Below are 16,881 nucleotides of genomic sequence, written 5' to 3'. Positions count from 1 at the left end.
AAATAAAAAATAAAAAATCAATCACCGCCGGGTTGCGAGAATCGAAACCGAATCGAATTTAATAATAATTGTATGATACTCGAACCTGTATATATCTGAAATTGAGAACTATTAGCATATAAAATCAAATTTGGGATTCCAACCATTAGCTTAACCTTTTGGCTGGAGTGGTTTCTTAACAACACAAACAAGGTTACAATTGACCTGAATTAAAACTATTTATTTATTTCCTCATAAAGTCATAATAAACTCATATTTTATGTGTTTTTTTATTAATTCTTTATCGGAATTTATTTTCATAGTACAATTTTTACTCATCGTAGTACTTTTTGCACCAAACTTTCCATTTGTCTACCCTTCTTAAAAAAAACATCAACCTAATTCTCTCCATTGTTGAATCCTTAACCTCCTCCATACTCATTCAAATTCTACAATTATGGATGATTATTCAGGTGTAGGGTATGTATTTAATTCATTAATTAATCCACTATTAATTAGAGTTTATGTTAAAATTAGGTTTTTTTTTTTTTTTTTTTTTTTTTTTTTTTTTTTTAAATTAGTGTGTATGTTAAAATTAATTAACCTTAAAGTTCAACCATCAAAAGCCTGCAAATAGTAGGAGGAAACACCAAAACAGCACAGTAAACCATATATGAACCACGTTGCGTTCCCCGAACTCTATTTTTGCACCTAATACGACGCCGTTTGTAGGGTTAGTCTTTCTATTGCGATTGTGTTTAATACTTGCATTGTTTGATGCTTTTTGGTGAATTTGTTTCTGGATTTTGATCGAAGATCAGGATTAGAGTGTTGGAGTGGTGGCCATTTTACGGTGGTGGTTTGCTTAACGGTGGTATAAAGGTAGTTGATAACACTGGTAGTTGACGGTGTTCATGAATAAGAGAGGAAATTAGAGAACACATCGAAAAAAATGGGATGGAAAATGAGAGGGGCATAATCGTCAAAATGTACTGCAATGAGTAAAATATGTACTGCGAAAATCAGCACACCTTCTTTATTTATTAATGATATTATAAATTATAAATTATTACATTCAAATTAGAAATTATAAGATATATTTAAGCTTTTTATTTTTTTTTACTATAAATTCAAGAAAATTATCACGTGAAATAAAACTGAACTGAAATTGATCTAACTCGACTCAAAATAGCACAAAATCGAACTAAAATCGAAATTATGGGCAACCTAACTTAAATGGAATCGATTTAACCCAATCTGAAACCGAACGAAATAATTTATAGGTCTAGCGGTGTTGGTACTAGGACCGTCCATAGGATAGGAGTGTTGCACCTTATTCAAATTTTTGGTTGAATCTTCTAAGAAGTAGGTAGGTCCGTCCGATACAAAAAATGGCCCAAAAGGTTGGCAATTGGCATCCATTTTCATCCCTCTTAAACTACGATCATCTCATCGTCGGAAAGAAGAGACAGACACACAGTAAAAAAAACAAAAAAAAACAAGGAAGCCCTAAAAATGGGGAGCGCAAGACAAGCGAGCAGACTGCTATCTAACTTGTCCTCCAAGCTTCTCGCCTCTCAAAAACCCTCTTTATCGGGTCAAATCCGGAAATTCGGGTCGTCGTCACGTGACCCTCCGCCTGCTGTGTTCGTCGACAAGAACACTCGCGTAATATGTCAAGGTATCACCGGTAAAAATGGCACCTTCCACACTGAACAAGCCATTGAATATGGCACCAATATGGTTATTTTTCCCGCCTCTTTATCCTTTTCAATCTTATTCCTTAATTTGTTACTCCCTCCGTCCCGATCAATTGTTTACTTATTTATGTTTATCAAACTTGAAAATGATTGTTTGCCTTGATCTGAATGTGTTTGTTGTTTTCATTTTGGTTAGCGTTTTAGTGAATTAATTAATGTCGGAGTGATGAATGCATTAGGATTGTGATTTTTTTTTGAGTGTCAAATGAGGCGCAAGGCCATTACAATTTACTCCCTCCGTCCCGCTCAATTATTGTCCTTTTGTTCTGGCACAAAGACCAAGGAAAGAGGAGAGGACCAATAACTATATGACAATTGGAATAAATTGAATGAGAATGGTCAAATTACTCATCAAGTTCATTCTTAAAATAGAAAGTACAACAAATGACTGAGACACCCAAAAATGGAAAAAGACAACAAATGACCAGGACAGAGGGAGTACAATATAGGCGTAGGGGATTTGAAGTTTCAACCCGTAACTTATTGTCACGATACCTCTTTGCTAGGATTGTGAAATTAATGGTAGATTATGGAGCGATTTTGAACCGTCATTAAGCTGTGTATTTCTTGTAAAAAGTTGGGAGTTGTGATATTATGCTTAGTTGAGGTTAAACGGTTCACTCAATTTCAGCTGTCCATCATTCTTTTGTGGGGATTGTGAGTTTTGTTTATCAACATGGGAAATCGATTTCTAATTACGTTTTTGACGGTTTGTCAACTCTATATATGCTGCATTATGTGAATAAACCCATAGATACTCCCTCCGTCCCAGTCAATTGTTGTCGTTTGATTTTGGCACAAAGACCAAGGAAAGAGGAGGGGGTCAATTATAAAATGACAAGTGGACCAAATTGGGTGTGAAGGATTAAATTGCTCATCAAATGCAATCCTAAAATAGAAAGGACAACAATTGACTGAGACACCTCAAAATGGAATAGGACAACAAATGACCGGAACAGAGGGAGTATAAGCTAAGAGACTGCTTCCTCTATTGCCAATTGGTGTTAGATTGGAGCCTCCCTCCGGCTTATGAAGCGGACTCTCTCTGTTGTCCAGGCCATTTTGCATGATTTAACATTATGCATTGTTAAACAGAGACATACCAACAACCTTGCGTCATTAACTCATTACAACTATTCCTGTTCCCCTTCAATAGGTCTTCATTCATTATTGCAATAGTTGTTTTTGCGATATTTGCGTATTTGTCTCCCAGCTGAATTTAGCTCTGTTTGTAGTTAGTTAGTTAGTCCATTATATAATCCATCAGTGAATATTACTAAAACATTTTAACTCATTAATTATTGTTTTCTGGTCAGTGTTGGTTATGCCAGCTTTGTTGATTTATGGACCTTTTTATCTCTGATTGAAGGTGCTTTGGTTATTCATTAATTATTGTCGTTATTAGGTTGGTGGTGTTACTCCAGGAAAGGGTGGAAGTGAGCACCTAGGGCTCCCTGTTTTCAACTCCGTTGCAGAAGCAAAGTCTGAAACAAAGGCCAATGCATCAGTCATATATGTCCCCCCACCCTTTGCTGCTAAAGCAATTATGGAAGGATTGGAAGCTGAGTTGGATCTCATCGTCTGCATCACTGAGGGAATTCCTCAGCATGACATGGTGAGCTATCTTCTATGGATCATCAAGGCTGCTTGTTTATCAATAACTGTCTTATACTCTTTATCAATATCATTTCCATTGTGTCCTATTTGATTTATGAACGTCTTTTGATTGTTAGTTGTGCTATCAATATGGCTTATTAGTACGGAGTATTTATTCAGGCTTACTGGCTTCTTGACATTGATGATATGAGTTATGACCTGGCATATCATTATTTAATACAGTATGTGTTCTCGTCCCTTCACCTGGAAAGGGAAGGTGTACTACCATTCTTATTTTAATAACTAAGGAGTACTTAGAGTTCCATACCCAAGATGTAAGTAAATCATAAAGCAAACAGTTAGGGGTCGTTTGGTTGCCCACTAAATTACACAGGAACTTTAATTCACGTGAATTGCAAAATGGGTAGGTTGTTTGGTTACCCCAATTCACATGAATTGGAACTTCCCATGAATTCCAATTCCTCCATAATGGAGGAAGTTGCTTACCTAGATCCCCCTAGGTAAGTGAGAATGCCTACATTGAATTACAATGCCTACATGTAACCAAACAACATTTTCTAATTCACATGAATTCTAAAATCATGTGATATGACACTTCCTAGGCATTGTATGTTCCCGTATGTAACCAAACGACTCCTTAGCTGCTTTCCTTTCCACGTGTGCTACGTTAAATTTATCTTTTATGAGTATGCATAAATTTCTTTCACTCATTCACTTCACTCTGCCCTCTCCGCCCTTTCCAGATATGTGTTAAATCTTGTATCATCACAGAAGAGGTTAATTTCTTGTTATATGGCTGTAGATCAGAATGTGTACTTATGAAGCAAAACAAGATAAAGAGGGTGGGAGATAGAAAGAATGTATATACGGATTAGGGTGAGAGATAGCACACTTAACTGTGTATTTGAAGGAGTCCCAACATTGCGGGAGTAATTGAAGGAAGCCAGGTTTTAAGTTAATTAGTTATTTGTTCTTTTTTTGTGGAGTCGGTGTTTTCAGGTTTTTGTTTCTTTTTTGTTTTCATGTTTTGAAATCAATTTATTATCTTTGATTTATTGATCTTTACCTTTTATATGATTCAACTGCCTTTTGTCAGCTAGATTTATGGATGTAAACAATTTATACTAAGCAAAACAGTCTTCTTATATTGTCGCTAAGAATAGTCGTACTAATTGGATATACTTGTAATTTCTTGTGGAGTTGTTAAGCAGGCCTTTTTCACTTGCAAGATTCTTCTGTATTATTCATTATTTTTTATTTGTGTTGTTCAGGTTCGTGTAAAAGCGGCACTCAACAGACAATCAAAAACCAGACTAATAGGTCCAAACTGCCCTGGTATCATTAAACCAGGAGAGTGCAAGATAGGAATTATGCCTGGCTACATCCACAAACCGGGTCGTATTGGAATTGTTTCTCGATCTGGCACATTGACATATGAAGCGGTGAGAACACGTCATTCTTTTGTATGATTACGTGATAAGCTTTTGACAGCAGTTTCTCATGAGCCCAGCTTGTTAAAGCAATAGCTGCTCAATTGTGCCTACTCTGAATGCTCTCTGTCATGTTTTTTTTTTTTTTTTCAAGTTAACCCACTTTTTGTGAGGGTAAAAGTGTTGCCATGGAAAAATGGAGGGAATACATTGCAACAATTTTGTTCTTTTCATGATGCTGCTGTCATTTTAATTTTGTGATTTGGCATGCCCACAGAAGACATGTTAAAAAGTCTTTTTCTGCTTTGCAGTGAGATTCTTATTTTTGAGTTCACAACTTTGTGCTTACCCTGTGGTGCTGATTTAATTTAATGTTTCTCAGCCTTCACTTTTATAACCAACACAGTGCATTTTCAACTAACCAAAATCCTGTTTCGCTGCGTGCTTTTGACTCTACTCTCTCTTGTTATTCATTGTTACGCCAATCTATAGGAATGAATATTGCATCCCTGAATTTTTTCCGGCAATGATTGGAAGAGCTTTTCCCTCAAAGATACCAAGCACATGGATTACTGCTGGCATCTGTATTTCATTTTTAGAGAAATATCCTTCTAAAATATTGTCTCTGGACCATGTGGCTTTATTGGTTGATTGATACATTGTATTGGGTTTAGAGTTGAGAGATTGTTGATCAAATATTCAGTCGTATAATCTGCAAATGTGTGTGATACTCTTTCCACTAGCTGTACTTGACATCTTCGTCCTTTTCATTTGTGAGGTAGGTTTTCCAAACAACGGCTGTTGGACTTGGGCAATCCACCTGTGTAGGAATTGGTGGAGACCCTTTCAATGGCACAAATTTTGTTGATTGCATTGAGAAGTTTATTGCTGATCCACAGACAGAAGGTCAACATTCATTATTTTCTCTTTTTTGTCATATTTGTTTTGTGTCAGTATGTGTCATGAGACTCGTGAATTTTTCTGGATAATTCTTGGTTCTAATTTTGCATTTTTGCATTTTTGCTCTTGGTAGGTGACTATGTTTGTGTTCAGGGTGCTTGCTTTGTTATAATAATTTTGCATACTAGAATTGATTGTGTTTTCTATGCATTTTTTAAATATAAAATATACTTGAAATTTTTTGTAATTAGGCTTTTGATATCTGCATTTAGGGAAAAAAACCCTTCTAGATGGCTATTGTCTGTTGATCCGCTAATTACAGAGAATATAATAGAAAGAAATAATGTCTTCCGAAATAGAAGGTGATGACTGTAAAACTTGTGATGTGAAATTTTTGTTGCCATCTTGTCCAGTTTCGACTCGTTTGGGTATAAGTGTAAGGATTTCTAATCCTTTAAAGGAAGATTTCAGGAACATGGCAAATTATGAGATGTCAATAACTGAATTATGAGGGGCCAGAATGAACTAACTCAGAAATACATAGTAAGAATTCGCCTTGCGAGTAGTTTGGCACCATTGCACTCGTTTAATGAGCTTATGTCATGAGGTGACCTATAGGAACCACTGGAGGCAGAATATCCTTGTGGCATCTCTTGTTTTTGCTTGTGCAAGTGACACTCCATGAAACTTAGGCTGACTATCATTTCAACATCTCACGATTTTACCCGTGTGTACATTGCAGGTATCATTCTTATTGGTGAAATCGGAGGTACTGCTGAAGAGGATGCCGCTGCTCTAATCAAGGTGAGTCACAATGTCAATCATTTCTTAAGTAAAAGAAGGGGGGAAGTGATTCTGCTGTTGTTGGATAAGTGTAAGGATTATGGTCGGTACCTTATTAAGTAATATAAAGAGTAAATTATCACAAACTCCCTTTTACATGCAACTATTTAAAAATTACTCCCTTTTATAATTTTTTTTTTTATAACTTACTACCTTTAAATAGCTAAACTTTAGAATTTGATACCAAAATTCATCTCAGGGGAATCAATAAGGAATATTTCGACCAGTTTGAATTTTTGCCTCCAAATTTTGTTTTTTCTGACAAAAATACCCCTCCCTATTTTCTTATATCCATTGTTCATTCATTCCTCTGTTAGTTTGTCTTCCCCTCTCTCACTCCCCATTACTTTAGCATTCTTTCCCTTAATCCCTCTCTCCTAATTCTCGGTTTATCTTACCCATAATTTTAAGCATCTCAAGAGAACAACAAGAGGTATTTAATCTTCATTAATCTGTAATAAATCTGTAATTCATAACCATCAAACATCTCAAGACAATAATCTAAACACAGACGAAATTAAACCCTACAAATTCAATAAATTGGAGATAATTAACAGTAATTTAAGAAAAATTTAGGGTAAAAGAAAGGGTTTTTTGTCAAAAACTACCTTATATTTAGGGGTATTTGTAAAAAGACTACCTTATATTATTTTTCTTGTTTTAGAATACCTTTGTTTTCTCTTTTTTTGGTCAGAAACTACCTATGCTGAAAATATAGCGAAATTTGGTCGATTTGATGACATTAACCTATCTCATATTACTCTCTTAACACCGAACAACAATGATCAAGTGCGTTCAAAGTTCAAACCACAATTTAACTTCAAATAAGCATAATTTATGTTTTCACATTTCAATAATAACTACGAACATCTCTTAAAGTTAAGCGTAAGTACATCATGACTTCCCAAAATATGATCTAAGCAAGTTTGAAACATAAAGGACTCATGGGAGATAGGTTAAAGCCAGAAAATTGACTAATTCCGTCTAGACTCTTAACATAGGTAGTTATTGACCAAAAATAAAGAAACCAAAGGTAGTCGAAAACAAAAAAAATAATGTAAGGTAGTATTTTTACAAATACCCCTAAATATAAGGTAGTTTTTGACAAAAAACTCTAAAAGAAATTAAAAACCTGCGTAATACTGGTGAGGATGAATTAAAATTGATGGTGGTGATTAGATGAGACCAGAATACGCATAAGATTTTGATTAATTAACAAGTTGAATGAAAAGGTAAAAGACGGTAAAAAGGAGGTTTGCTAAATGCAAAGTAACACACAAAGATTAGTACAATAAGTAGGCAGGTAAAAAGGGGAAATAATAACTGAAGGGTAAATCGGTCCATTCACATCATATTTCACCGGAAAAGGCCTCTGCTATCAAAATTTAAAATTTATCTATTTAAAGGCGGTAAGTTTTAAAAAAAATTATATAAGGGAGTAATTTTTAAAAAGTTAATTTTTAAAAAGTATATAAAAGGTAGTTTTTGATAATTTACTCTAATATAAAATACAGTACTAGTTTGGAACTTGGGAAGTGTCTTAAAGTTTTTATTGCAATATCTATACATAGTTCAATTGCTGTTTTACAAATTATTACTAACTGGCTGACTGTGTGTCATCAGCTCATCACGTACACTTACATCATATCATCTAAAATAAATGAAGAATTTTATAAATCCATTTTGAAGTTTTCAGTATAGGTGAAGTCTCTTAATGAAAAACTACATATATCTCTTAGTACGATTGCCGTTGGGATCTAGGTGGCTAGTTTTTTAATATGGGGTTTTGACATAATCAACAAGTAAAGCGAAAGATGAGATGTGTGAATTGTGATCATGATCTGAAGGGTCGGAGACTTGAGTAACATATGTGCTGAGAAAGTTACTAGACATGGACTTTTGGTGCCATCTATGGAGTATTACATTATAGCCATCTTGTCCTTTTCAGTGCCTAGGAATCTGGTTCAAATGTTGAAACTAGGTTATTTATATAGAACATCACTGCAAGGTTCTTGAAGACACTAAAAAGTGACGAGGGCAGTTAGATCTGGGAAAAACCTGTTTTTCTCTATATGAAATAAAAATCAGGACTCCTGATGCTTTGGTAGCCTTTGGCTGCATGTTAATGAGAGTTATTGGGTGACTGTAATCAGTATTGTATATAGCTCCTTGGGAAGTGCTGCTCCTATTTGTATCACTGGTAATATCTAACATAGGGTGATTGTCAACTATTTATTGATTACCTGAACTGGACAAACGATTACGCCATTCACTTTTGGGGAAGGGGTTCCTTTTTGAAAGAGAACGGCATTATAATAGGACAAATTATGCATCTAGCATACATCTGGACTAAAGAACTGTATGGGAATGGTGTCATTGCTTCCCTCTTTCTAGTGTAACCTGGTTGATCTATTGTCTGTAATGGGTGTATTTGCTTGGAACAGGAAAGTGGAACTGAAAAGCCTGTAGTTGCTTTCATTGCTGGCCTAACAGCACCTCCTGGCCGACGCATGGGTCATGCTGGAGGTATTGCTTCATATTTTTTTCTCATTTGTTAGCAGTTGTCTGATCTGCATTTTCAGTTTTTAGGACTGAAAGTGGAATTGCCCTTGTACTACTCTCAGTTCTGGCAGACTCCTTTCGTTGCTTCTGTTGAAGTTACCTTATTCAATTGCAGGACTGTTGGATTGTGTGTAGCCAGTTGCCAAGTATTTTCTTTTTAATTTTTTTTGTCTTGCAGCCATTGTGTCGGGTGGAAAGGGAACAGCGCAAGACAAGATCAAGACATTAAGAGAGGTAGGGGCTACAGTGGTAGAGTCACCTGCAAAGATTGGCGCAGCAATGCATGAAGTATTCAAACAAAGGGGTCTTCTAAGTTAGTTGGGGTAACCTGATTCCCTTTTCACTGATTTTTTTGACTTTGGGTTTAGGTGAAGTGACATTATATAATTAATATTCACCTGATAAATGTGATGTGAATTTGGAAGTTCCTTCCAGCATCACTTGTTAAAGGATGAGACTGCATTTGATGCTATCTCGAATTCTCAGTGATACTTGACCTCTGCCTGTTTGCATTAAATTTGAATGCTAGCCAAGTTTTTGGGCTCGGATTTTCTCAATAAGTACTTTTATTAAGGTTAAGAGCCAAGGACCCATCAGATGTTAGAAAGTTCTGTGAAAAGAGATGGGGCTATCCGACATCCAAAAGTGTTCTGGCTGTGTTATATTCTGAATAGTGGAGTTTTTCTAGTGTTACATTCTTCTTGATAACCGTACAGGAAAATCATATTCAGATTTGCACAAATTTTTTGCATTCATCTATTAATTCTTGTAAGCATCTTAGTTTGTGCGGAAAGCATTGTTGTTAGCCTTGGCACCACATTGCCTACATCTGTGATAAACATGGTTGTTGAGACTTGGTGACTGACAGAACCACAAGTTAGCTTGTTGGGTAGTTAGCTCATTGAAACAGTGACAGCATGCGAACCGTTTCATCGTTTCATGCATTTTATTGCCGTTCAACATCTATACACTTCCAACTCAGATTTCTGATGAGGTTGTTATATGTCGTTGCATCAGTCAATTTTTTGGGCGTACTTTCGGTGGCCAGTCACAGGTTTGAATGTTTTTAGAGCTTCACTTACTAATTGTTTCAAACTTGCGTAATGCCGCCTCATTCGTTCACACGGATATTCCCTTTGTCCCAAATATTCATATATGTAATCTATTTACTGTGTCGGTGAATTCTTTATATTTTTCATTTTTGAGCATATTTTTACCTTCTCACATTAGTTTTAGAGCCCTTTTAGAACCCTCTATTAGTGAGAGAGCCTTGAAAAAATAGAAGAGAAAAACTTAAAAAGTAAAAGTTACCCAACTTTGTAGGTTTAATTGTATTTTATGCAAAAAAAAAACACCTAAAAAGTTCAGGGCAAAAATCACACATTTCGTATACCCGAGGACTTACTCAGTGCGTACTGATGGTAACGGTTGCGGGTTTCCTCGTCACCGAAAAAAAAAATTGTGTACATGGCCCGTGTGCCATATGTATAACATCATGCCACATGTATGATGTACCCATATAATAAGACTCCTGAAAATGACCTCCATCAGAAAAGTCTCAATTTCTGGAGGCTTCTTCATACTTGCAGCTTATCAAAAATTTATCACCATCATCGTATTCTATCAACCAACAAAACATGGCAACCAAATTAGCCTCCTCCTCATCAACATACCACAAGTACGAAATCCGTCAACGTTTGCCTGACCCGAAAACATCAGCCCTTCTGGTTATAGACATGCAGAACTACTTTGCTCCCATGGCTCAACCAATTCTTCCTACCATCACCACAACAATCCAGCTCTGCCGACGAGCGGGCATCCCCATAATATTTACGCGCCACCGTCACAAGCCGGGCGACGACGGTGGCGTCCTCGGGGAGTGGTGGGACGGGGACCTCATCTTTGATGGCACCCCAGAGTCCCAGCTCATCCCTGAAGTAATTGCAGCAGCTAGCTTATCTGGTAAAGTCATGAACGACGTGAGTTCTAATCTTGAAGGTGAAGTGGAGGTGGTGGAGAAGGATACATATAGCGCGTTTAGGAACACGCGGTTGGAGGAGAGACTGGGGGAGTTGGGAGTGAAGGAGGTGATAATCACAGGTGTTGTGACTAACGTGTGTTGCGAGACGACTGCTAGAGAAGCGTTTGTTAGAGGGTTTAGGGTGTTTTTCTCTACTGATGCTACCGCCACTTCGTCGCCTGACTTGCACGAGGCTACTCTTATCAATATGGCTTACGGCTTTGCTTATCTTGTTGATTGTCCAAGGCTTAAGTTGGCCTTTTAACTTCTGGCTTAATCACTGAACGAAGACATCTTTGTTAGTTTACTGTGTTATTAAGTTGTTGTAATGTTTATGAGTTGAATAATTGCATCGGAAACCCTTGATATGTAGTGAAGAATCTCATATGTATGAGTTTTACATACATTTCTATAAATAAAAGAATTGCTAGAAAAATGAAGTTTTTACAAGTGTAGACCTAAATATATAATGCACAAAAAGGGGATGATGAAGATCAAGAAGGCGGAGAAGATGGCAAGTGTTTGCCGGATAAGAAGTGTTTAACTAACTGCAACGCCTGTCTTGGCTTCGTCGTTGCAACTTGATGTCCTGCTCCTCTTACTGTCACAAATGTCAATCCTTTGTACTCTATTGTCCATCCTCCCACCTACATCACATCTTCATCTTGTTAGTATATTTGGCCAAGTTTTCTTTATGAGTCATCCAGAAACAATCTCTTTATGTCTTTAAGATGGTTTTGGCGTTTGCATTCAACACCCTTACGCATCTGTTTTTACTGAGTTGTGATGAAGAAAGTAAATATACCTGCGCGCTGGTGTACCATGCTTTCCATTCTTTAACAGTTTCAAGCCCCAGCTTTCTGAGAGTATACCTTGTTGAGGTTACTGGAATTCTACCATCTGTGTCCCCACTGAATTATAAATTTATAATCGAACTTGTTAAATCTCAGTGTCTTCCTATACTTCGAGCAGTAAATTTAGTAAGGATACTGGTTAGTGGTTACATTACCTGAATATCCAAATGCGAAGGCCTTTAGCAATCAGCTTTCGTATAGTTGGAAGCATTGAAGGCGGGGAATCACTCCACGAAGTTATATTATCACTGTCGCGACAATTTAACCACAATTATATCAAAAATTGACTGCAAGTTTTAACCTTTTTATTTGAAAGTGAATTATAAACGTACTTGCAGTGGGTCCAGGGATAAGGAAGTTTAGTGAGGTTGGCATGCAGGGCAGCTTGGACGTCTTGTCGATTCATGTACGTGTCAGTGTAGTCCGATAAACATGGATCATACCCTGCTGGTTTCCGACCCCACCCTGGCTATCATTCAACCACAAAAGTTAATACAGCAGTCACCTACTAAGCAGGCCTACTGGAATTAAGAAGAAATAGTAAACTTACGAATCTGGAGAAAAGGCGAGGGGAAATAGCATCAATGACAGGAGGCTGTCTGTTTTTGTGGGTTCCGGTCTGGTTTTCGACACAAATGGGGGAGTACAAGCTGTATATGTCGATAAGTTGGTACTGGTTGAAATACTCCGTCAGGGCTGTATTGCAGTGATTACTTAGATTTTGGTTACTGAAGTTGCAGTTTCTCTTGAGGTTATTGTATAACCGGTCAGATATGATAGCGTGATCCCAGGCGTAATCTACCATTCCTCTTTGATCTGTTTCATCATCTAGCAATGCATTTCCGATCTGATCATTCGTTATAATTGGAGGACATTAATAAGGGAGTTGCCACATATTTTAAAGCCAAAGAAGAACGAGTTTAGAACTTCAGAATAACAGGAACTGATGGGAAATTCACAAGGCTATGCAGGTAAATACCAGAACTTCAGAATAACGAGTTTAGAACTTCAGAAGATTTCCGCAGTTCAAATCTCATGATTTTTATCTTTCCGGGGAAAGCTATGCAGGTAAATACCAGAACTAACTAACTACTGCCTGACTTCAGAATAACAGGAATTGATGGGAAATTCACAAGGCTTTATATGAGGAGCATACCATGAAGCCTTTCAACTTGATGTGATCGTCTTTGGAACCAATTGCGTTAGCTTCGAGAATTTTCTCAGCAAGTTGGGGAACGTAATGGCCTATACAGAAAAACATGAGCATTGTAAAATTGTAAGTAAACAAAGGAAGAACAGTTTGAAGTCAGGCAGTAGTTAGTTACGGTATTTACCTGCATAGCTTTCGCCAGAAAGATAGAAATCATGGGATTTGAACTGTGGAAATCTTCTGAACCAGTTGACAAGAAAAGTGTATGCATCCTTCGCTAAAGAAACCATCACCAAGCCCAAAGGTGTCAATTACATTTTCATCGGAGTTCAAAGATTAGTTATACGAGAAGGAAGAATAATGTAAGGGGAATTGCCTGCAATGGTGTCACCAAGTTCGTTGATGTCGTTGCTAGTGTTGCTGTAAGAAAACCCAACACCAACCGGAGATTCCAGAAACAGTAGATTCGTAGCTGAAGAAACCATCAAAGGTATGTTTAGAGTTTGAGCTTAGCTTACTGTTCTTTTGTTCAGTAACTAGTATAGCCCTGTGCAATATACGGTTTTACTTTTTCAGTCTATTATTTATAAAATTTAAATTGACAATTTACTTATTTTTCATGTTTCTCATCATTTTACTTTGATTTGATAAATTAAAATTAAAATTGTTAAAAGTAATGAAATGAGTATTTTTTTGAAGGTTTTTTTTAACCGAGATATTAATAATGTTATTTTACAAATATTTACGAATAACATATTTTTTAGCAGCAATTTTTCTATTATAAAAAGTCAATGAATTTTTATCATAACATTTTTAAAATAAATAAATTTATCTATCATAAAAAGATTGGAGGAAATATGTTAAAAATACCACGCCCTATTTTAGGAAATATGTTTTCGGCGGGAAAATTTGAAGTTTCGCCTATTCTTTTAGCAAATAGGGTATTTTTGAATGGTAACCGAAAATTATTAGTCAATGGGTAAAGGGTTTTGGATTAAAGAGTGTCAGATTTACACGGTCTTACTCTAATAATATTAACACATCACTAAAAGACGGTTTTAAAATGACTCGTTATAAAAATTGCGTAACCAATTGTAAAAGAAGGTTATTTATACCTCTATTCCAAGAGTATTTGTTGAGCTTAAGCTTGGGTTTGCTGCCTTTCTCAGGAAAGAAAGGCCCTAATTCTTCAGCTTCTCCGTACCCAATAGAAGAGCACCCTGGACCTAAACTATCCAAAAAGCAATTAGTCTTGGCTAAGTCGGTTAAGTCGGTTATATATGTACAAGTGTACCATTAAGGTAAAACTCATTTATAAATGGCAAATTCTTGTGTAAAATAGTTTTCCACGAGTAAATAAGTTGAGTTTTATAACATCAATTGGACACCTCTACACCCAATTACTCGGTACCTAACAATTAAGTATACATAGGTTAGATTCGTAAACGTGGTCTCAAACAAGTGTTACTAGTCGGCTTTATACAATCCTCCCTATAATTCACCTCAAATCTTCACATTAATAATGTGATAGAGTTAATTGGGAATGCAATACTAAGACATAAATCCTGTTTTATTATTTCAGACAAAAATAATCCGTCTGAACTCTGAAGCAAGACCAACTGTGGATGGAATTATATTAGATCAAGAGCATATAGTCATGTGTGATGAGTAAAAGGCTGAATATAAACAACAAATGTAGTTAGTTAGTTAGTTTAAAGGCATGCATGATGGCAACCACTCTATAATAAAAATAATAATAATGAAATTGATTAATTAATTAAATAAGTTAGGTGTCTGTTTTTGTAGCATCTTCTTAACTTTAAGCCTTTTTCTGTTATTATTAGTTCAGCTTCTTCTAACTACTTGGCTCAGCGTAATGTATACCCAATAGTAATCATAGCTGGATTGACTTGGACTTGTGCCACATTTGGTTCTGCAATAATATTTTCAACTTTGATGATTTTGACTGATTCAGGTTTGAAATTTCATCACTTTAAAAGGGGGAGTAAAAAAAATAAAGTAAAACATTACATATATAGTTTTGCACAATTTTGCTTATTTTGTAAAAAAAAAAAAAAAAAACAGAATGTTATAAAGACGAATTGTTGTTATAACAAGTTTCTCTTGTGATGGACATATCCTTAACAAGCTTGCGACGGGTCAAGTAATACTTACGTGGTTAGATAAGACAAAACAGATCGCTATTCCCTAGGCATTCTGTTTCTTGTCTTATCTACCCCACATGGATAATACTTGACCCGTCGCAAGCTTGCGACGGATATGCCCGTCACAAATGAGAATTTGTGGTGTTGTTAATATTGCCTTGTTGATCATCAGAGTAAACTGCTGAAACATAAGGTAATTAAAATCAAATAAGGACATAGATTTATAGTATATGATTAAGGCATTTGAAACTAACTTCTATAAGGATATACAGTAGTTAAAACTCGACTTCTCCTCGCTACTATGTAACTCCCATTGTCTCTAGAGTTTCACTCATTCATAAAGTAGTAGGTTTCGGTAAATATATGCAAAATTTCACGTAACTCAAATAAATTTTGTCGATTACACTAATACTTTAGGACAATAATATCAAAATAGAATTAGCTGAATTCTCCAAGCAGTTGTAACACCATTAGTAATGTATACTGTATAAGCTTTCAATACACAAGTTAAAAATAAGATAATGTATGATGATGATTGATGATACCTCCATTAAGCCAAAGGAGCAGAGGTTTGTTCGCAGGTTTATCAGCAGCTTCGAAAAGCCAATAAAATAATGCTTTCCCATGGCTTTCATTCACAGTTACATACCCTGCATACTGTTTAAAACTCACCTTTGGTTGCCCTGGTAGCCTTACTACATGGTCTGCCCTCTGTTCTGCCTTTATTTTCGGACTTAACACCCCGTCCCAAGACCGAGTTTTGTTGCTTGCTGAACAAACCATGCTGCATAATGCTACAACAACTAACAAACTATACCAAATGCTTATCATAAAAGAATTCATCTCTAGTTTAAGGGGTGGGAGTTGTGGGATTTTACTATTTGTTTTGGTAGAGGTACCTGTCACCTGTGGACTGTTGATATATATAATGATGATATTAACTAAAATACACCAGGAACAATGTTGCTGTTAATAAGCCATTACCTAACCTTATATACTATTATTTGAATTAAATTTTCTTTTCTGAGCCTTAACACGGTTTCGTTTACATAAATGTTATTATCGGTGAGAATCATGTATCCTATTTGGTGTCCCATTGTGTGTGGCACACCACTTAGCTTCTAACACCTCAACAAATTAGTATATATATTGTAATATTTTATTTTACCACAAGTGATGTGTCGAAATATAAGTGGTGTGGCACACACACAATAGGACACAAAAGTGGGACAGAGGATCCCCACGGCTAAATTAAATGCTTAATATAATATCGGGATTATATAACCCCCCTTATATTAAAAGAATAAGACTTCTCCAAAATTTTCCCGCCTAAATGAATTTGGCTATAATTGAGCTTTTATTATATCATATCTGTAATTAGACTTTTATTATATCATATCTGTTATTGGACTTTTATTATATTATATCTACATCTGGATTATAATGAACTTTCCATTTTCCACGGTTGATACAAAATATTAATAATAATAAATTTTCAATTAAATTTCAAATTAAGTTTTTTTTTTAATGGTTCTATCTAAAATACGCATTCGCGCGGGATTTATACTAGTACTCTGTATTAATGCGATATGCGTATGATG

At 35.9% G+C, this 16,881-nt stretch overlaps 3 protein-coding genes across 3 annotated transcripts; 2 read left to right on the top strand and 1 right to left on the bottom strand.

The window, feature by feature from the left end:
• The first annotated feature begins 1,309 nt into the window (after positions 1–1,309).
• Positions 1,310–9,633, top strand: LOC141597357 (succinate--CoA ligase [ADP-forming] subunit alpha-1, mitochondrial-like). Its single transcript, XM_074417790.1, has 7 exons — positions 1,310–1,722; positions 3,145–3,354; positions 4,628–4,798; positions 5,569–5,692; positions 6,429–6,490; positions 8,974–9,055; positions 9,270–9,633. The coding sequence occupies exons 1-7, from the start codon at positions 1,495–1,497 to the stop codon at positions 9,407–9,409; spliced, it is 1,017 nt and encodes a 338-aa protein (XP_074273891.1). The 5' UTR covers positions 1,310–1,494; the 3' UTR covers positions 9,410–9,633.
• A 997-nt stretch (positions 9,634–10,630) lies between these two features.
• Positions 10,631–11,547, top strand: LOC141597365 (nicotinamidase 2-like). The gene has a single exon (XM_074417802.1). The coding sequence runs from the start codon at positions 10,729–10,731 to the stop codon at positions 11,374–11,376; it is 648 nt and encodes a 215-aa protein (XP_074273903.1). The 5' UTR covers positions 10,631–10,728; the 3' UTR covers positions 11,377–11,547.
• LOC141597341 (serine carboxypeptidase-like 34) lies at positions 11,459–16,192 on the bottom strand. Its single transcript, XM_074417770.1, has 10 exons — positions 15,826–16,192; positions 14,231–14,341; positions 13,492–13,587; positions 13,300–13,392; positions 13,122–13,210; positions 12,516–12,812; positions 12,298–12,434; positions 12,121–12,213; positions 11,917–12,022; positions 11,459–11,758 (listed from the first exon to the last, which is right to left on the bottom strand). Exons 1-10 carry the CDS (start codon positions 16,121–16,123, stop codon positions 11,606–11,608), a joined length of 1,473 nt encoding a protein of 490 aa, XP_074273871.1. The 5' UTR covers positions 16,124–16,192; the 3' UTR covers positions 11,459–11,605.
• Positions 16,193–16,881: the final 689 nt, after the last annotated feature.

Source organism: Silene latifolia, chromosome 1, assembly GCF_048544455.1.
Source record: "Silene latifolia isolate original U9 population chromosome 1, ASM4854445v1, whole genome shotgun sequence".
NCBI classification, from domain to species: Eukaryota; Viridiplantae; Streptophyta; class Magnoliopsida; order Caryophyllales; family Caryophyllaceae; genus Silene; species Silene latifolia.
The sequence above is the reverse complement of the archived record's forward strand: the minus strand, read 5'-3'. Positions and strand labels throughout refer to the sequence as shown.

Bases quoted from the DNA above. Each gene is read 5' to 3' on its own strand.
- LOC141597357 (XM_074417790.1), top strand. From the start codon at position 1,495: ATGGGGAGCGCAAGACAAGCGAGCAGACTGCTATCTAACTTGTCCTCC. The intron at 1,723-3,144 runs GTTATTTTTCCC...TGTCGTTATTAG, and splicing joins TTGAATATGGCACCAATATG to GTTGGTGGTGTTACTCCAGG. The intron at 9,056-9,269 runs GTATTGCTTCAT...TTTGTCTTGCAG, and splicing joins ACGCATGGGTCATGCTGGAG to CCATTGTGTCGGGTGGAAAG.
- LOC141597365 (XM_074417802.1), top strand. From the start codon at position 10,729: ATGGCAACCAAATTAGCCTCCTCCTCATCAACATACCACAAGTACGAA.
- LOC141597341 (XM_074417770.1), bottom strand. From the start codon at position 16,123: ATGAATTCTTTTATGATAAGCATTTGGTATAGTTTGTTAGTTGTTGTA. The intron at 13,211-13,299 runs GTAAATACCGTA...TTTTCTGTATAG, and splicing joins TTCTGGCGAAAGCTATGCAG to GCCATTACGTTCCCCAACTT. The intron at 12,813-13,121 runs GTATGCTCCTCA...ACGAATGATCAG, and splicing joins TCAAGTTGAAAGGCTTCATG to ATCGGAAATGCATTGCTAGA.